General features: G+C 44.2%; 1 protein-coding gene and 1 pseudogene across 13 annotated transcripts in view; one reads left to right on the top strand and one right to left on the bottom strand.

Annotated features, from left to right (window-relative positions):
- The window catches only part of MYO9A (myosin IXA), a 483806-nt gene that overhangs the window by 99824 nt on the left and 362348 nt on the right, over positions 1-21634 (bottom strand). For all 13 annotated transcript variants that reach the window (XM_059658301.1, XM_059658294.1, XM_059658330.1 and 10 more), the window contains 3 exons: positions 19047-19196; positions 17350-17669; positions 15178-16770 (listed from right to left, as the gene is read on the bottom strand). In XM_059658301.1, coding sequence (XP_059514284.1) covers positions 15178-16770; positions 17350-17669; positions 19047-19196 — 2063 coding nt within the window. The remainder of the gene's footprint in view (positions 1-15177; positions 16771-17349; positions 17670-19046; positions 19197-21634) is intronic.
- On the top strand, positions 1868-2435 carry LOC132212555 (large ribosomal subunit protein uL15-like; annotated as a pseudogene).

Below are 21634 nucleotides of genomic sequence, written 5' to 3'. Positions count from 1 at the left end.
ATGTTAATTGTTCCTGCAGCCACCTAAGTATGTGTCTATCATTTTACTTTTTATTCAATCCCAGGGGATCCCCTCCCCCTTGCTTTCTCCTGCCTCTCTAATCTATCACCAATGGATTTCATGTAACCCATCTATGTCTCCTCCTTTGGTTGCAATGTATAAAAATAGATGTAAGACCGCCATTCTCTGAAACATTATCTCAAAATATCTACACTAATAAAAGAGAAACATGGTAATTGGCGTACAACCGCTACCCTTTTCATTGGCTAATCAGCGAGATATGCAAATTAACTGTCAGCCAAGATGGCGGCCGGCAGCCAGGCAGCTTGAAACTAACATGAGGCTCGCTTGCTTCAGTGACGGAGGATCGTTGGAGGAAACCAACGTTCCCCGCCTGCGGCTGCAGGCCTCTGAGCAGGCAGTTTAAGAAACATTGTAACAAATACCGCTGGACTTCAGCCAGCAGATTCGCAACATTGTAAGCAAAGGCCAGAAGCCTACTTTCAGCCGGGAGGCCTAAGAGCTGGAGCCAAGCCTCAAGGTAAAGCTGGCACAGAATTAAAAAAAGAAAAAAAGGAGCAGTTGGGAACTTCAGTCACTCCCAGCCTGAAAACAGCCCTCAGCCCCTCACCCAGACTGGCCAGGCACCCCAGTGGGGACCCCCACCCTGATCCAGAACACCCTTCAGGGCAAACCAGCTGGCCCCACCCATGCACCAGGCCTCTACCCTATATAGTAAAAGGGTAATATGCCCCCCGGCACTGGGATCAGCATGACAGGGGGCAGCGCCCAAACCCCCTGATCGCCCTGCGGCTCTGTGTGTGACAGGGGGCAGGGCCCGAACCCCCTGAGCAGCCCTGCTCTGTGCCTGATAGGGGGGAGCTCCCCAACCCCCCTCCCCCACGGGCCCTGCTGTGTGTGTGATGGGGTAGAGCCATAACCTCCCCATCGGCCCTGCCCTGAGTGTAAGAGTGGCGGCGCCCCAACCCCCTGATGGGCCCTGCTCTGTGTGTGACCGGGGCGGCGCCCCAAACCCCTGATTGGCCCCGCTCTGTGCGTGACAGGGGGTGGCGCCGCAACCTCCCCATCGACCCTGCCTTGAGTGTGACAGGGGACGGTGCCCCAACCCCCCAATTGGCCCTACCCTGAGCGTGACTGAGGATGGCATCACAACCTCCCAATCTGCCCTGCTCTGTGCATGACGGGGCGGTGCCCCAACTCCCCAATTGGCCCTGCTCTGAGCCCGACCAGGGGCTGCACCTAGGGATTGGGCCTGCCCTCTGCCACCCAGGAGCAGGCCTAAGCCAGCAGGTCGTTATCTCCCGAGGGGTCCCAGACTGCGAGAGGGCACAGGCCGGGCTGAGGGACCCCCCTTCCCCACGAGTGCACAAATTATTGTGCACCGGGCCTCTAGTCCTATGTAATAACAGCCTAATATGCAAATCAACTGAACAGCAGAATGACCGGTGGAATGATAGGTCGCTATGACATGCACTGACCACCAGGGGGCAGATGCTCAATGCAGGAGCTGCCCCAGCCTGCAGGCCCCAACCAGCAGCGGTGGTGAGCGGGGGGGGGGATGGTGAGCAGGCAGTGCCAGGCCAGCCAAGGCGGGTGCGAGTGGGAGCCCCAGTCGCCCCACCAGTCGCCCCACAGATCAGCCCTGATCGCCGGCCAGGCCTAGGGACCCTACCTGTGCATGAATTTCATGCACCAGGCCTCTAGTATCTTTAGAAAAATCTATGAAGAGGATTCTGACTTACTCTAAATTGCAGGCTTCTAATCAGGTCATATCTTTGAACTGTATGAAGATTTATAGAACTTCAAGGGATAAATGAATTAAAAAAAAATACTGGCAAACTCTTGCAACTCGGCCACCGACATGCCATCCAGACTGAGGAAGACCTGAAAACTTCGGGGCCACATGAGCCACGGACACAACCACATCGGCAAGCACAGGAAGCACCTGGGGGGAGGGGAGCGCAGTAGTGCTGGTGGCTTGCATCATCACAGGATCAACTTTGACAAATATCACCCAGGTTACTTTGGAAAAGTTGGTGTGAGGCATTACCACTTAAAGAGGAACCAGAGCTTCTGCCCAACTGTCAACCTTGATAAACTGTGGACCCTGGTCAGTGAGCAGACACGGGTAAACGCTGCCAAAAGCAAGACTGGAGCTGCTCCTATCATTGATGTGGTGCAATCGGGCTACTACAAAGTTCTGGGGAAGGGAAAGCTCCCAAAGCAGCCTGTCATCGTGAAGGCCAAGTTCTTCAGCAGAGCTGAGGAGAAGATTAAGGGTGTTGTGGGGCCTGTGTCCTGGTAGCTTGAAGCTACATGGAGGGAAGTTCATTAAAATGTCCAAGTACTTTTGTCTTCTAAAAGAAAAAAATTATACTGGCAAATAATCAGGATAAACAAAAATAACTATGGGACTAAATGAATTGAGAATAATTATTCTTATGACTCTGTTTAAAATATTGTTGATTTTTAAATCTTTTGTTTCCCAAATATAAGGAAAACTAAAAGGCAGACATTCTCATTATAGCAGTGGTTCTCAACTTTCCTAATGCCGTGACCCTTTAATACAGTTCCTCATGTTGTGGTGACCCCCAACCATAAAATATTTTCATTGCTACTTCATAACTGTAATTTTGCTACTGTTATGAATCGTAATGTAAATATCTGATATGCAGGATGTATTTTCATTGTTACAAATTGAACATAATTAAAGCATAGTGATTAATCACAAAAACAATATGTAATTATATGTCTGTTTTCTGGTGGTCTTAGGTGACCCCTGTGAAAGGGACGTTCGACCCCCAAAGGGGTCGCAACCCACAGGTTGAGAACCGCTGCATTATAGGAACTAACAAATTAGTAACATTCATTTCACAGAAGACAAAGATTCAAACACTACGACAACCTGGAGATTTTTGTCCATTGGAAAATACATTTATGTAAGACTCTCTCCAACAGTGTTAAAGGGACCTGACCTTATCAGGTACCTAACCATGAATGGACATTTGCCCCTGTCTCTGACACACGCCTTCATCTCAAGGATGAGAAGCCACCGACTACGGAGGAAGTAGACAGCCATCCCAAGACATCAACAAGGCCTGTATACTCACAAATTGATGCTGCTCAACCTTGTTCATATATCACCTAATTGTTATTAATTAAATGTATATAAAATTTTTTTATACTGCCATTATCTTCCTTATGGTTTCCTAGTGGAAACAATATCTGTCTCCCTAGACCCCTTTCCCTATTAGACATGAAAAATTTAACTTGGGTACCTGCTAATCTTTCCCCTAGCCGTGGGCAAACTACGGCCCGCGGGCCGGATCCAGCCTGTTTGAAATGATAAAACTATTGAAAAAAAAGACCGTACCTTTTATGTAATGATGTTTACTTTGAATTTATATTAGTTCACACAAACACTCCATCCATGCTTTTGTTCCGGCCCTCCGGTCCAGTTTAAGAACCCATTGTGGCCCTCGAGTCAAAAAGTTTGCCCACCCCTGTACTAGACAGTGATATTCTGATTATCACCTATGATAATGAAGTTAATGTTTTGTTGGCCACACACTAGTGGTCTTCTACTATCAATATAAGCTTTGGTGCATTTTTTAGGCTATCTATCTATACTAATAAAAGCCTAGGTGACCGTCATGCCCTCATATCATCACACAATGGCCTCCCCCACGTCGTCACAAGATGGCTGCCCCCACGTCATCACAAGATGGCCAGCAGGGGAGGGCAGTTGTGGGCAATCGGGCCAGCAGGGGAAGGCAGTTGTGAGTGAACAGGCCAGCAGGGGAAGGCAGTTGTGAGTGAACAGGCCAGCAGGGGAAAGTAGTTGGGAGTGAACAGGCCAGCAGGGGAGGCCAGTTGGGGGCAACTGGGCTGGCAGGGGAGGGCAGTTGGGGGCTCCCAGGCCGGCAGAGGAGGGCAGTGGGGGATGATTGGGCCAGCAGGGGAACAGTTAGGTGTTAACCAGGCTGGCAGGGGAGCGGTTAGGGGCAATCAGGCAGGCAGGCAGGAGAGCGGTTAGGAGCCAGCAGTCCCAGATTGTGAGAGGATGTCCCAGATTGGAGAGGGTGCAGGCTGGGCTGAGGGACACCTCTCCAGTCCATGAATTTCGTGCACCAGGCCTCTAGTGTATATATGAAAAGCCAACCACCGTAACAACTGGGTGAGTGGTCGCTATGATGCCCACTGGGGCCAGTGGACCCAGCCCCTCCCCCTGGCTGGCCCCACCTCTGATCAGCCTCTCCTACCTGATTGAGGGCAGGGCGGCTGGTCAAAACCCCTCTGCAGCCCCTCACCCAGGCCAGCCCTGCCCCCCAGCCGGGACTCCCCCACCCCAATGGGGGTGTGGTTGACCTACAAACCGCCTGCAGCCCCTTGCCCAGGCTGGCCCCACACCCCGGAGGGGTCCCCCACCCCAATAGGGGCGTGGCCAGCCTAAAAACTGCCCATGGCCCGTCGCCCAGGCTGGCCCCACCCCCAGTGGGGAACTCTTGCCTGGATCCGGGGCTCCCATCAGGGCTGGCCAGCCAGCCCCCACCGGTGCACCAGGTCTCTATCCTATATAATAAAAGGGAAATATAAATATTGACTTTAAAGGCAGAACAGTCAGACCAACCACTGGACCAGTCACTATGTGGTGCACTGACCACCTCTTGGTTTCTTTCCCCAGCCGGCAGGCTTCGATCACTTGATGGCGAATGGGGAACTGGGGGTGGGTGATGGAGGATGTGGACAGTTCCAGACCAAGGCACCCTGCCCCACCAGTTGCCCTCTACACACAGGGAAACCCGCGGCAGGGGCTGGGCGAGAGGGCAATAACAGCCGACCTCTCAGTCCCTTCCCCCGACCATGAGGCACTGATCACCCTATGGCAGTGGTCGGCAAACTGCGGCCCCTTGAGTGTGGCTCTTCCACAAAATAGCACATGTGGGTGCGCATGTACAGTGCGATTGAAACTTCGTGGCCACACTCAAGGGGCCAAAGAGCCACATGTGGCTCACGAGCCGCAGTTTGCCGACCACTACCCTATGGCGAAAGGGGAACTGGGGGAGGGTGGTGGTGGGGGGAAGGGCCAGCTGTGGGCAGCTGGGAAAGATGGCCCTGATTGCAGGCCAGGCCTAGGGACCATACCTGCACACAAATTTTGTGCGCTGGGCTTCTAGTATCTACACTAATAAAAGAGAAAAATGATAATTGGTGCACGACGCTACCCTTTTCATTGGCTAATCAGGGCTATATGCAAATTAACTGCCAACTAAGATTGGCAGTTAACTGCCAACAAGATGGCGGTTAATTTGCATATGTAGGCACAATGCAGGGAGGCGAAAGGGAAAGCAGGAAGAAGCCCCCTGCCACTGACAGTGATCGGAAACCCAGGGGGGAGCTAAGAGCTGGGGGGCAGGGCAAAGGCGGCCCTGGGGCCGCCTTTGCCCTGCCCCCCAGCCATGATTGGAGAATCAGGTGCCTTTTCTGCCCTGGCCAGTGATGATAGGAAGTAGGGGTGGAGCCAGCGATGGGAGCTGGGCATGGTCGAAGCTGGCAGCCCCAGGAGCTAGGGGTCCCTTGCCTGGGCCTAAAGGGAAGCCCACGATCGCGGGGCCGCTGCAGCTGCAGCCAGAGGCGTTAGGCCTGGGCAGGGGCAGAGCCTGCAACCGCGGGGAGCTGGGGGTCCCCTGCACAGGCCTGACACCTCTGCCGGAGGCCTCAGGCCTGGGCAAGGGGCCGATCCGGTGATTAGTGATCGGAGGGTGATGAGGGTCAACTCCTCTGGCCGAGGCATCAGGCCTGGGCCAGAGGCATCAGGCCTGGGTGGGGGGCGGAGCCAGGGATTGGGGGGATATGATGGTCCCCTTGCCCAGGCCTGAAGCCTGGGTCAGAGGCGTCAGGCTTGGGTGGGGGGTGGAGCAAGCGATCAGAGGGAGATGGGGGTCCCCTGCTCAGGCATGATTCCTGGGCCAGAGGCCTCAGGCCTTGGAGGGGGTGAGAGCCAGTGATTGGGAGGAGATGGGGGTCCCCTGTCCAAGCCTGACACCTCTGGCGGAGGCGTTAGGCCTGGTTAAGGGGCCGATCAGGCGATCGGAGTGTGATGGGGGTCTACGCCTCTGTCAGAGGCGTCAGGCCTGGGCAAGGGGCCGATCCTGCGATTGGAGGGTGATGGGGGTCAACGCCTGAGGGCTCCCAGTATGTGAGAGGGGGCAGGCTGGGCTGAGGGACACTCCCACCCCCCCCCCACACACACCCAGTGCACGAATTTCGTGCACCGGGCCCCTAGTCTATTATAAAGGATCTACCTTGGACAAACCTCTCTAAGAACACCTCCCTAATAATTCCCCTGGTAGAATTATATATAGATCTAATCTAGATGAGTATTTTAGATGAATACTGTCTAAATATAGGAATGGGTAAAATTAATTGCCCAGAAGAAAAATTGGAACTTCTGGATAATAGCAGATACTTATTTCCCCTCAGATCCTTCTTTGTCTAATATTAGACATTTTCTGTTTCTAACCAGTGTTACTGGTTTATTGTTGTTACTTTTATTCCTGGTATGTAAATGTTATACTAGATGCAGAAAAACAAAACTTGACAAACAGCAAAAAAGACTTGGATCATAGTGACTCAAAAATTAAAAATGATCCAGAATACTTTTTAACAAGGACATATAGGATCTGACTGCCTCCCATTTACCTGCCCTTTTTGAATAATAACAATTCGACCTTAAATGCCATCTAAGGTTATGGTCTTGCCCCATCCACAGTGTTCCCCCCTATTCAGCAAGACATGCTGACACTGAGACATTCTAGGAATAAGCCTTCCTAGCACTGTGGGACTCCATTATCCAACCAAAAGATTGGTCATCAATGTATCCTTTGGACTGATTTATAACCAAAAGGGGGATGTGTGGACAAAAGGGGCCACATGCTAACCTGACAAGCTCAGGGTAGGCCTGCATGGTGGTCTTGCAAACTCAGAGACCTAAAGTAACCTACAAAGGATGGTCTGAAATTAAACTTTAACTAAAAGCAGTTATGATGGGTAGTTACATCCTAGGCCAGTATCTTCACTGACAAGGTCAACCTTTAATATCCATATAACCTTTTGCAGCTATAATAACATACCCTTGAAATGTCTAGGTAACTTGTAACTTCCCTTTTTCTGGACCCCTTGCAGCACAATCTAATGTGGCTGGGCGCCAAGACAGATACCACAAATTCCTTCATTGTTATCATGTTAACTGTTCCTACACCCACCTAAGTATGTGTCTACCATTTTACTTTTTATCCAATCCCAGGGTTTCCACGATTTGCTTTCTCCTGCCTTTCTAGTCTATCACTAATGGATCTAATGTAACCCACCTTTGTCCCTTCTTTGATTGCAATGTATAAATATTGATGTAACCTGCCATTCTCCAAAGCATTATCTCAATTCGTTTAGGTTCTGCTTCCTGGCAACTGTCAACAGATTGGCTCAAATAAACTCACAAAAATTCTTTACAGATTTGAATTTTTTTTTATGTTAATAGACTGCTTTTAAAAGAAGACGAAATATAAAGAGAGATACATAGGTATAAAGGAAAAAAATGGCAATGAATAAGTACCTATCAATAAGAACCTAAAATGTAAACAGACTACTTACTCCAATCAAAAGACATAGGGTAGTAAAATGGATAAGAAAACATGACCTATATATATGCTGTCCACAAGACACCCACCTCAGAACAAAACATACAGACAGGAAGTGAAGGGATGGTAAAAAAAATTCCATGCAAGTGGAAATGAAAAAAAAATTGGAGTAGAAATACTTATATCTGATAAAATAGACTACAAAATAAAGGCCATAACAGAGACAAAGAAGGCCACTACACAATACTAAAGGAACTGCTGCAACAAGAGAACATAACCCTTGTAAACATATATACACTCAATATAGGAGCGCATATATAAAACTTTTGGTGGACTTTAAGGGAGAAATTGGCAGTAATACAGTCACAGTAAGGGACTTTAACACCCCACTGTCATCAATGGATAGATCTTCTAGACAAATAATCAACAAGGAAATTGCGACCTTAAATGACACTGGATCAGACGGATTTAACTGATATTTAGAGAACATTTCATCCCAAAGCAGCAGTGTATACATTCTTTAAGTGCTCATAGAACATTCTCAAAAAAAGTCCACATGTTAGGACATAAGAGAAATCTTAACAAATTCAAGAAAATTGAAATCATATTAAGCATCTTCCAGGATCACAATGGCATGAAACTAGAAATCAACTAAAATGAAAACACTCAAAATCATTCCAGCACATGGAGGCTAAACAGCATGCTTTTACACAATCAATGGGTTACCAAGGAGATCAAGGATCAAGGAAGAAATAAAAAATTACTTGGAAATAAATGAAAATGAACACATAATAACCCAAAATCTACGGGATGCACAGAAAGCAGTACTGAGAGGGAAGTTCACTGCATAACAGGCCTACCTCAAAAAGCAAGAAAAATCTGAAATATACAATCTAACCTTACACCTAAAAGAACTAGAACTAGGACAATATGAAAAGCCCAAAGAAAGTACAAGGAAGGAAATAATAAAGATCAGAGAGTAAATAAACCACAGTGTCAAAAAAACAATACAAAAGATCAGAGAAACCAAGATGGCAGAATAGGTAAACACCGGAGATTGCTGCCTTGCACAACCACTTCAAAAATACAACTAAAAGACAGAATGGACATCATCCAGAACCACAGGAAGGCTGGCTGAGTAGAAATTCTACAACTAGAAGGAAAGAGAAAAGCATACCGAGACTCAGAGGAGGTGCAGTGCAGAAGTAAAATACAGAGGTACAGAGGCACATGCAGAGAGGGTTGGCGGCTGAGGACACTGTTGTCTTTTTCAATTGGGAGGGAGTCTCAAGCTCTGAGCTCCAGTTCCGGGTGAGTCTCTAGGGACCCAGACTCATATGGGAGAAACTGGACTGTCTGGTATCGGTCAGAAATCGAGGGCAGCTTTCTCTCGGAGGTGCTAGCAGCAATTGCCGGGACACTGAGAAGCAGGGCCTCTGAGGGCAGGACTGAGAGCAGCCATACTGCTCGCTCCGCCCGCCCTGTTGATCCCCTGGGACCCTGCTCTGCCCAAGCAGTGCAGGAGGCTTTTGCATATGAAAGGCCCGGCCCTTTGTAATCTGAAAATTACTTAACAAACTGCCACTGCCCCAAGGCCCCAGGGCAACTTACACTGCTTTACAGCTGGCTTCTGCTGGGTAGCCTCAGGCAGAGGCTAGATTACCACCTCCTTAGATTCAAGAGCCAGTGTACCCAGTGGTCAGAGTGGGACCATCCAATTACAACTCCTCAGATCCATAAGGGACACACTCAGGGGGCAGACTCAGTGAGCACCAAAGCCCCACTGAAGCAAGTCTTGCACCATAAGGGTGTCTTCAGCACAGAAGTTCTCCCACCGTAGACACAGCTGATTCTCACAGCCAATTGCCCTGGAGATCAAATCCTCCCAGTGTTACCTACAACAATCAAGGCTTAACTACAACAAGACTATGCACAAAGACCACAAGGGGGTGCACCAAGAGGGTCTACCTCAGGTAATTGGGGAGGCTGAGCCACTGGGTCCTATAGGACACTTAGCACAGAAAGCCACTCTATTGACACAGCGAAGCATAAAAAATGCCGAGACAAAGAAAGAGGACACAAATGACAGAAATGGAGGAAAGCAAACTACTGGATATAGAGTTCAAAACCACACTTTTAAGGTTTTTCAAGAATTTTCTAGAAACTGCCGATAAACTTAATGAGACCCTCAAGAAATCTAGTGAGACCCTCGAGGTTGTGATAAAGGATCAACTAGAAATTAAGCATACACTGACTGAAATAAAGTATATTATACAGACTCCCAACAGCAGACCAGAGGGGCACAAGAATCAAGTCAAAGATTTGAAATATGAAGAAGCAAAAAACACCCAACTGGAAAAGCAAAATGAAAAAAAGAATCCAGGGAGAAACCAAGATGGTGGCATAGGTAAACACTGGAGTTTGCTGCCTCGAACAACCACTTCAAAAATACAACTAAAAGACAGAACAGACATAATCCAGAACCACAGGAAGGCTGGCTGAGTGGAAATTCTAAAACTAGAAGGAAAGAGAAAAGCATACCGAGACTCAGAGGAGGCGCAGTACGGAAGTAAAATACTAAGGTGCGGAAGTGCATGCGGAACGGGCTGGCGGCTGAGGGCGTGGCTGTCATTTTCAATCGGGAGGGAGTCTCAGGCTCTGAGCTCCAGTTCCAGGCGAGTCTCTAGGGACCCAGACTCATACAGGAGAAGCGGGACTGTGTGGCATCGGTTGGAACTCGAGGGCAGCTTTCTCTCCGAGGGGCTTGCAGTGATTACCGGGACACTGAGAAGCAGAGCCTCTGAGGGCTGGACTGAGAGCAGCCATAACTGCTAGCCCCACCCTGTTGATCCCTTGGGCCCTGCCCCGCTCAAGCCATGCAGGGAGGCTTTTGCTGGATAGCCTCAGGCAAAGGCTAGATTAGCACCTCCCTAGAGATCCAGGAGCCAGGAAGCCCAGAGGTCAGAGTGGGCCCATCCAGTTTGCAGCTCCGTGGAACCATAAAGGACACACTCAGGGGGCAGACTCAGTGAGCACCAAAGCCCCATTGAAGCAAGTCTTGCCCCGGAGGGGTGTCTCCAGCACAGAAGTTCTCCCACTGCAGATACAGCTGATTCTCACAGCCAATTGGCCTGGAGGTCAATCCCTCCCAGTGTTACCTACAACAATCAAGGCTTAACTACAACAAGACTATGTACATAGCCCACAAGGGCATGCACCAAGAGTGTCTACCTCAGGTAATTGGGGAGGCTGAGCCACTGGGCCCTATAGGACACCTAGTACAGAAAGCCACTTTATCAACACAGTGCAGCATAAAAAAATGCGGAGACAAAGAAAGAGGACACAAATGACAGAAATGGAGGAAAGCAAACTACTGGATATAGAGTTCAAAACCACACTTTTAAGGTTTTTCAAGAATTTTCTAGAAACCGCCGATAAACTTAATGAGACCCTCAAGAAATCTAGTGAGACCCTCGAGGTTGTGATAAAGGACCAACTAGAAATTAAGCATATACTGACTGAAATAACGAATATTATACAGACTCCCAACAGCAGACCAGAGGGGCACAAGAATCAAGTCAAAGATTTGAAATATGAAGAAGCAAAAAACACCCAACAGGAGAAGCAAAATGAAAAAAGAATCCAAAAATATGAAGACAGTGTAAGAAGCCTCTGGGACAGCTTCAAGAGTACCAACATCCAAATTATAGGGGTGCCAGAAGAAGAGAGAGAGCAAGATATTGAAAACCTATTTGAAGAAATAATGACAGAAAACTTCCCCTACCTGGTGAAAGAAATAGACTTACAAGTCCAGGAAGCGCAGAGAACAACAAACAAAAGGAATCCAAAGAGGACCACACCAAGACACATCATAATTAAAATGCCAAGAGCAAAAGACAAAGAGAGAATCTTAAAAGCAGCAAGAGAAAGAAACTCAGTTACCTACAAGGGAGTACCTATACGACTGTCAGCTGATTTCTCAACAGAAACTTTGCAGGCCAGAAGGGACTGGCAAGAAATATTCAAAGTGATGAATAGCAAGAACCTACAACCAAGATTACTTTATCCAGCAAAGCTATCATTCAGAATTGAAGGTCAGATAAAGAGCTTCACAGATAAGAAAAAGCTAAAGGAGTTCATCACCACCAAACCAGTATTATATGAAATGCTGAAAGGTATCCTTTAAGAAGAGGAAGAAGAAGAAAAAGGTAAAGATACAAATTATGAACAACAAATACACATCTATCAACAAGTGAATCTGAAAATCAAGTGAAATCAGAACAGAATGAACTGGTGATTATAATAGAATCAGGGGCATAGAAAGGGAGTGGACTGGCTATTCTTGGAAGGGAAAGGGGTGTGGGGGATGCGGGAAGAGACTGGACTAAAATCGTGCACCTATGAATGAGGACAGTGGTCGGGGGGTGAGGGCAGAGGTTGGGAGGGGAACCGGGTGGAGGGGACCAATGGGGGGAAAAAAGAGGAACAACTTTAATAATCTGAATAAAGATTTAATTAAAAAAATAAAAATAAAATGTTAAAAAAACAATACAAAGGATCAATGAAACCAAGAGTTGGTTCTTTGAAAAGATAAACAAGCCCTAATCAGTTTGGCTCAGTGGATAGAGCGTTCAATTCCAGTCAAGGGCATGTACCTTGGTTCCGGGCACATCCCCAGTAGGGGATGTGCAGGAGGCAGCTGATGGATGTTTCTCTCTCATGGATGTTTTACCTCTCTATCCCTCTCCCTTCCCCCCTGTAAAAAAATCAATAAAATATGTTAAAGGAAGGAAGGAAGGAAGGAAGGAAGGAAGGAAGGAAGGAAGGAAGGAAGGAAGGTAGGAAGGAAGGAAGGAAGGAAGGAAGGAAGGAAGGAAGGAAGGAAGGAAAAGACTGATGAACCTTTAGCCAGATAGATTGACCAAGAAACAGAGAGAGGACCCATATAAATAAAATCAGAAATGAAATAATCAAAGTAACAACTGACCACAGAAATACAAAAGATTGTAAGAAAATGCTATGAACAATTATATGTCAACAAATTGGACAACCTGGGCAAAATAAACAAATTCATAGAAACATACAACCTTTAAAACTCAATCAGGAAGAATTAGTAACCTGAAGAGACCAGTAATACCTTATGAAATTGAAGCAGTAATAAAAAAAAAACTCCCAGCAAACAAAAGTCCTGGAACGGACGGCTTCACAGGCAAATTTTACCAAACATTCAAAGAAGAACTAACACCTATCCTTCTCAAACTATTGCAAAAAATTCGAGGGAGACTTTCAAACTCTTTATATGAAGCCAGCATTATCCTAATTCCAAAACCAGATAAAGACCCTACAAATAAAGATAATAATTATAGGCCAATACCCTAGATGACCATAGATCAGGGGTGGGCAAACTTTTTGACTCGAGGGCCACAATGGGTTCTTAAACTGGACGGGAGGGCCGGAACAAAAGCATGGATGGAGTGTTTGTGTGAACTAATATAAATTCAAAGTAAACATCATTACATAAAAGCGTACGGTCTTTTTTTTTTAGTTTTATTCCTTTCAAACAGGCCGGATCCGGCCCGCGGGCCGTAGTTTGCCCACAGCTGCCATAGATGCTAAAATCCTCAACAAAATATTAGCAAAGCGGGTCAAGCGAAAAATTAAAAAGATCATACACATGTCCTGGCCAGTGTGGTTCAGTTAGTTGAGCACTGACCCATGCACCAAAGGGTCTCAGGTTCGATTCCTGGTCGGGGCACATGCCCTGGTTTTGGGGTCCATCCACAGTAGGGGGTATGCAGGAGGCAGCCAATTAATTTTTTCTCTCATACTGATGTTTCTCTCTCTCCCCCATCTCTCTTTCACTCTTACTAAAAGATCCATTGAAAACATAAAGGAAAATGAATAAATAAAAAGATCATACACCATGACCAAGTGGGACTTATACTGGGGATGCTGCTACAATATCCAAAAATCAATAAATGTGATACATCACATAAATAAAAGATAAAAATATGATCAAATCAGTAGATGCATAAAAAGCCCTGGATAAAATCCAGCACCCATTTATGATAAAAAAAACTCTTAGTAAGGTGGGACTAGAGGGATTATACTTCAACATAACAAAGGCCATATATGAAAAACCTATAGCCAATATCATACTCAATGGGCAAAAAATAAATAAAAGCATTTCCATTAAGATCAGGAATAAGACAGATATATCCACTCTCATCACTCTTATTCAACATAGTGCTGGAAGTCTTAGCCATAGCAATCAGACAAGAAGAAGAAAGAAGAGGCATCCAAATTGGAAAGGAGGAAGGAAAACTGTCATTATTCACAGATGACATAATATTGTACATAGAAAAACTAAAGACTCCGCCAAAAAACTACTAGATCTAATAAATGAACTCATCACAGTAGCAGAATACAAAATTAATATCTTGTCCTTTGTCCTATGTAATAATCCCTAAACAATCCTACATAGATGGCAATCTTTCCTAGGTAATGGCATTTCAGAAATCTCCCTTTTTGACTATGTATGATCAAGCCTAGCAATCCTAACTTCTCCTAAAAGATTCCCTTTTGGTCATTATAATTTCTTTTACCACAGTTGTACCTATTGGTCTTTGATTAGTTCTCCAAAGAGAGCAATAATTACTAGAGGCTTTTTTGTTTAAATTTCAGAGAGGGTGAGAGAGATAGAAATATCAATAATGAGAGAGAATCATCGATCGGCTGCCTCCTGCAACGCCCCCCACCGGAGACTGAGCCCGCAACCCTGGCATGTACCCTGACTGGAATAGAACTGTAACCTCCTGGTTCATAGGCTTACGCTCAACCACTCAGCAATACTGGCCGGGCACTAGAACATTTGATAGCATTTGACCACCCTAACTTTTAAACCCATGGCATTTCCTTTAGATTCCATTTCTTTTTGTTCTTCCTCATGAACCAGATGAAGACCATCATGTACTTATCACCACTATGAAACCCAATGCTGATTCCTAATCATGAAACTCAGGTTTTAGTCCCAGCTATTTAATGTGACCTTAAGTCATTTCACTTCTGGAGGCACCAGTGAGCTCATCTATAATATGTGAGAACTGGACTAGATAAATTTAAAAACATCAACATTTATAATTCTATAAAATGCTAAGGTTTCTAGTATTACTTATAGAATGAGAGACTTGAAATATACATTTTACTTAAGCTTTTACATAAACAATCTAATATATAATCATTTTGAAGATAAGCAGTTCTTACTTAGGTAAAGCAAACTAGATCAAGAAGACTACAGATAGTTTATCTTGAAAAATTGATTTAAAAAAATAATTCACAAAAAAGTAATTCACAAGGATGATTAATGATTAATCAGCAAAAAGATTATGACTCACTTTACTGTGATACTCGCTTTGCTCAGTGGTCTGGAATTGAACCCTCAGTATCTCTGAGGTATGTCTGCAAAATTCTCCAAAAAGTTTCCCATTTATACATGAAAATAAATAAACATTTCACTTACAGGGAAATACTCATATTTTCCTTTGGTGTGAAGAAAATGGCCATAGTAGTTCCATCTCTGGGAGGGTCATTAGATTTGTGGCTCTTAGGCTGAGTTGGCCTAAAGTGTTCTCTTTTTGAAATGCCATTATTATTGAATTTACAGGCTACATTCAGTTGGTTGCACATTCTGTCTGTCTTGGATAATTCATTGACAGTAATAGATTGGCATGGGCCCCCTTTTCTTTCAAAGAACAGGGTGGCAGGTCGATCCTTCAGGGGAAAGTGAGCAGAGGGACTGTCTTTTAGGGCAAGAGCTGCATCTTTTACAGTTACTGATGGATGCCCTAGTACATCAGATTCTTTCTTATTTGGGGTATTCGGAATGAGGAGAGAGGATGGCCTCTCTACTCTTTGTTTTGATTGATAGAAAGATGATACTGGAAAAGACTCCCCAATTCTTTGTTTTTCAATTGTCTTGAAGGTTTTACGCTCCCTCTCTAAAATATCTGTTTGCTGTCTAATCTGTTCCATCATCTCTTTTTCATTCTGCTGCTGCAACTGTTTTTGCCTTTCTTCCTTCTCAGTGTTCAGCTTTTCCAACTTCTTAAGCACAGTATTAGAAGAATCTGTACTCAAAGCAACAACTTGATTTTCTCCTGAGTAGCGATACTTTCTAGTTTTCCTGTTAATATCCAAAGTAAGAGCTGGAATTGTTTCTTTACTTTCCATTAATTTGTTTCTCTGGATACTTGTGTCTAGTTGGGAACTTGTTTTCAGTGGGTCTTGTTGAGGAATATAAAAAAATGTAGGCAAACTACTGGAAACAAAGGAGTCTCTCAGTTGTGGCTTACAGGTAATAGATTCAGAACTGCAAACCAATTTTTCCTTCATAGTCCCATTCTTCAAATGCATTGAGTCAGAGGATGCTCCCTTTTGACTCAATGTATAGTTAGTCTCACTTGAGGTACTTCGGGCATTGGCCTGTGAATCAAATTTTTGACTGCTAGATATCTTACGTGATAGAAACTGCAAGTCTCTTTCATCTAACATTACAGACTCTAGTTTGCTCTTTTGGCTTTCCTCGCAGCTCAGAAGTTCCAAGCTTTCTTGAGAGCTTTCACTATCAGGTGTACCCTGTAAAGACTGAAGGCCCTCAGGCATCAGTTCTGTAGACCATCGGCGTTCTTCTGAAGGAGACACACCACCAAGAGAACGAACTTTTAGCAATTCTAAGCTAAATATAGCTTGTTCTAGTTCTCTCATTCTTCGACTTTCTCTTTTGGCCCGACCTACTTTTTTCTGGTGGAGATCCTCCAAGGACTTGGGTCTCTCTCTTATAATCACATCTTCCTGCAAGTCCACACCACTCTGGCTTCTGGCTCTCTCCTGTCGCTTGTTTGGGGAATCCTTCAAGCAGTCCACTGAACTAATTCGATTACTCTCTATCACAGATTTACATTCCTCTATGGCTTTTACTCTATTGTCAAAAGAACAATCCTCCCATTCTGAAGGGTCTGAACCCTGAATTTTCAGAGCTCCATGTGGCTCAATATTCATCAATCCAAGTTCTAGTTTTGTTTCTCTTAGCCTTTGTTCTTTTAAAGCTTTAAATCTATATGAAAATAGAAAAAAAAAAAAAAGGAGGTTATTACTGGAGAAAATACATTTACTGAGAATTTGAGAAAAAAAAGAAGAAAATTTTAATATACCTAAGTATTTTTCAAACTAACTTCAAAGCACATTTCATAATCCTATTTTGATGAGTGAGATTATATATCATTAAGTGCATTATTTGTAATTAGGCATTTTACTAAAAAAAAATTATAAAACCAGAAGTAAGCTCTCCTTTAACAATATCCTTATTTTAACATAAACCTTAAACATAAAATTAAAGTTTCTAAAAGTAAAAACAGTTGAATGCCAATTTTTAAAGATTCAACCTAATGTAAAAGTTAACTCAGCAGTTATAACCACAGACCATGTAGGTTTTCAGTCCACTTTAATTCAATAAACACTTATTTAGCTTCTCTTATAGACGACACAATGTAGATTAAAATTGCTAGGAGTATCACAGTTTAGTGGAGAAGACAAATTACACAAAACCAATTCTAACACAAGTTAGGCAAGTGTTAGAACAAAAGTATAAATAATGTACTTGAACAGAGAGAATTATTATAACAACAAAGATTACCTTTGTCTTGCTCTGAATCCTCTACATATTGACTGCAAACGGATAATTTTGTTCCTTTGTTCTTGATACTTCTTATTTTCCCTGTAGCCTTTCCATCTTGCCTGTATACAAATAGCAGCCATGTGCCTCCACCTATAGCACTCCCTCCATCTCTGCTGGATGATGATGGTTGCAGTTCGGAGCTCCAAATACCGCTGCCTCTCTAAGTGAGCACGCCAGGAAGCCTGGAGAAGAGTAGCTGCACTAGCCATAACTAGAGCATCCTTTTGCACAGCTGCATCTCTGACTTGCTTTTGATTTAGGTAATTCCGCCAGAATCGCTGTGGGGAAGACAAAATAATAGAAACTGTTGTCATATCTTATACCACATTTTCACAGAAAAAGGAAAAAAGAATAAATTTCTTATGTCATAATTAGAGGGTAAGTGGCTAAACAGCTAAATTGTGGGTGATTTTAAAAAGTTTTCTTTTCTAGATATGCTTAGTTAAAGCAAGTATTTTAGATAATAAAACCTCAATAAAGTTAATTATAGAACTTAATTTAAAATTTTGATGCTTTCATGTCCTACGAATTAATTTAAACAAGTTATAAATTATTCGCATACTACAATTTGCCTATATTAATTGGGTTCAAGGTCAATATGTACACATTTCAAAAATTAAGATAAGAAGATATTCTTGTACAAACAGAAAAGGTCCTGTGGAAACAGCTATTGTATACATCGATGAGAAAGAAAGTAAAACAGGTAAATGTGAAACAAGGTACCTATAAACCAAGATGAGTACCTAACAACAATGTATTTATAACACGCAAATGTCACTCAGAAAACTATTAAATACTAAAGGCCCAGTGCACGAAATTTGTGCACGGGGGGGGGGGGTCCCTCAGCCCAGCCTGCACCCTCTCCAATCTGGGACTCTTCGAGGGATGTCTGACTGTCCATTGTGAGAGAGACATCCCTCTCACAATCCAGGACTGCTGGCTCCCAACCGCTCGCCTGCCTGCCTGATTACCCCTAACCACTTCTGCCTGCCAGTCTGATCACCCCTAACCACTCCCCTGCCGGCCTAATCACCCCTCACCACTCCCCTGCCAGCTCAGTCTACCCCAACTGCCCTCCCCTGCTGGCCTGATCGCCCCCAACTGCCCTCCTCTGCAGGCCATCTTGTGGCCACATGGGGGCGGCCATCTTTGATCACATGGGGGCGGCCATCTTGTGTGTTGGGAGTGATGGTCAATTTGCATACTGGTTGTGACTAATTAGCATATCCCTCTCTTATTATTGTGTTGGAGTGATGGTCAATCTGCATACTGGTCATGACTAATTAGTATATCTGGTTGCAGCTAATTAGTATATCTGGGCTAATTTGCATACCCCTCTCTTATTATATAGAATAACTATGTAACAAAAATTAAGGCACATAATTCCTTTGCCCTGATCATACCTCACAAGCCATTATAACTATAAATTCAATTTAATTTAAATTCAACTCCATCGATATTTATTAATAGTCTGTTATTATATGGCAAGTAATCTTTTCAGTGCTATCAACATTTCAAAAATGTGTAGAACACATTCTCACCTCTGAGGAAGTTTATATTCTTATTTATATGTTTCATAGTAAAATAATTCTGGTTACTAAAACAAAGGCCAAATAAACTAGCCAATCTCATGCAAGAAATCTTTTGTCTCCCACCTGAATGATAACTGATGCCTGTCTCAGATGGAGAAAATGCTGCCTGCACAGCAAGACCCTAAACCATCGTTGTAACAATATTATTCTGCGGAGCACCTCTTGGTGAAGCAGATCCTGTAGGTGCTGTCGTTCCTGCTCCTTTAGGAACACCTACCAAAAAGAAGATGAGAAATACAGTTTAAGAAGAAACGAGAAATTTGTTTCATGAATCATCCCTTCTGTAATTAGCCTTTCTAGAGAAGAGCAAATACAGTGGCAGATTAATAAAAGCAGTACTGATAAATATTTCTACAATTTATCCAAAGTGGTCATTCTCAAAATGAAAATAAAACATTAGGATATAGAAGGGGAAATGGGAAGGTGCACATGTGTACAAAAATTCCAGTGCAAGATATTATGATACACTAGAGGCCTGGTGCACAGATTCGTGGAAAGGAAATTAATTAGAAGGTGGCCCGCGGGGCGGGACTGGGTGAAAGGGGCCAGACATGCCCTGGAGCCAACCTCCCATAGTCCCTCCCTGGCCGACCACACCTGGGGTGGCGCCGGGGCTTGCAGGGCATCTGCCAAGTGAGCAGGGTCCCTCCAGCAGGTGGGGTCCCTCAGCCTGGCCTGTAGGGATTGGGCTGAAACCGGCAATCCGACACCCCCTAAGGCAGCAGTTCTCAACCTGTGGGTCGCGACCCCTTTTGGGGTCAAACGACCCTTTCACAGGGGTCACCTAAGACCATCGGAAAACACATATATAATTACATATTGTTTTTGTGATTAATCACTATGCTTTAATTATGTTCAATTTGTAACAATGAAATTGGGGATCACCACAACATGAGGAACTGTATTAAAGGGTCATGGCATTAGGAAGGTTGAGAACCACTGCCCTAAGGGGTCCGGGAGTGCAAGAGGGCACTCTGCAAAGTCGCTGTCATTCAGCAGCTCCTGTGTTGAGCATCTGCCCACTGGTGGTCAGTGTGCATCATATCTACCGGCCGGTCGCTTAGCCTTTTACATATACACTGAGTGGCCAGATTATTATGGCCACCCCATCAGTACTTCATTGGGCCACCTTTTGCCTTCAGTACTGCGGCTATTCTTCTTGGCATTGACTCCATGAGATGTTGAAAGGTGATGCAAGGAATCTGACACCATGCCTGATAAATAGCACTGTCCAGTTCTGTGAGATTTGATGGTTGTGGGACCAGCTGTCTGATGGCTCTTTTAACTTCGTCCCACAAATGCTCAACTGAATCAAGATCTGGTGATTGTGGGGGCCACCTAAGCAAGGTAAAGTCTCCCTCATGTTCTTGAAACCACTCCTGCATAATACGAGCACCATGGCATGGTGCATTGTCTTGTTGGCAGAAGCCATCTCCATGGGGATATGCCATCAACATGATAGGATGAACTTAATCAGCAACGATACTTAGGTATGTTGTGCTATTGGGACGTTTATAATGGTCTGGCCCTCTAGCAACTTCAGCGCGAAATTATAGCTAATTTGCCTACAAGCGTCAGGTGGTCATAATAATCTGGCCACTCAATGTATATAGATTATTCCCTTGGGAAATTCACCACCATCATGAGCCAATGTACTGCTGGCAGTATGTCCTATGTCTATTGATTTTTTTTTTTTAAGAGAGATGAAGGGAAAGAGAGAGAGAAACATTGATGTGAGAGAGAAACATCAATTGGTTGTCTCCCACACATGCCCTAACTGGGGATCAAACCTGCAACCTGAGTATGTGCCCTGACCAAGAATCAAACCCACCACCTTTCTGTGTACAGGATAATGCTCCACACAACTGAGCCACACAAGCCAGGTTGTCATATTTTTCAAGGATGTTGGAGTAGGGGGAAACAAGTTGAGAACCACAAATCTTCAAGTTTGATCATAAGATGAATAAACCAACAATAAGTCTTTTAGAAACCCAGTAGGCATAAAAGGCTTCTTGCTGCCCAAAGCTATTTATCAGTTTATTTATTTACTCCTTCATTCCATTAAAAAAAAAATCTAGGGGGATACAAAGATAACTTAGACATGGTCCCTTAGAAAATAGGATTTGCAGTCACCTTAAAGAGCAGGTAGATATTAAAAATTGTATACATTTAAGGTATATGTTTTGATGTATGTATACACTGTGAAATGATTACCACAATCAAACTAATTAACATATGCATCACCTCCCATTTTTGATAAAAATAAAAAAATATTTTTAAAAAGAGCACCAGCCCTGGCCAGAGGCTCAGTCAGTCAGTTGGAGGATTCAATTCTCAGTCAGGACACAAACCTAGGTTGTGGGTTCAATCTCCGATCGGGGCACCCAGGAGGCAAGTGATCAATGTTTCTCTCTCACATTGATACACTAGAGGCCTGGTATCTTTCTCTTTAAAATCAATAAAAACATATCCTTGGGTGAAAATTAAAACATAAAATAAGTTGCCTTTAAAAAGAGCACATAGATATTAGATAACAAAACAAGGAGTTGGAAATAACGATAAAGGCACATATAGGGACAATGAAATACCTAATCTTTATAATGAAGGAATTAAATAGTGTAAAATCACAATATGAAGGTTCTTAAAAAGGA

This window comes from Myotis daubentonii, chromosome 1 (assembly GCF_963259705.1).
Source record: "Myotis daubentonii chromosome 1, mMyoDau2.1, whole genome shotgun sequence".
NCBI classification, from domain to species: domain Eukaryota; kingdom Metazoa; phylum Chordata; class Mammalia; order Chiroptera; family Vespertilionidae; genus Myotis; species Myotis daubentonii.
This window is presented reverse-complemented; position numbering and strand designations above follow the sequence as displayed.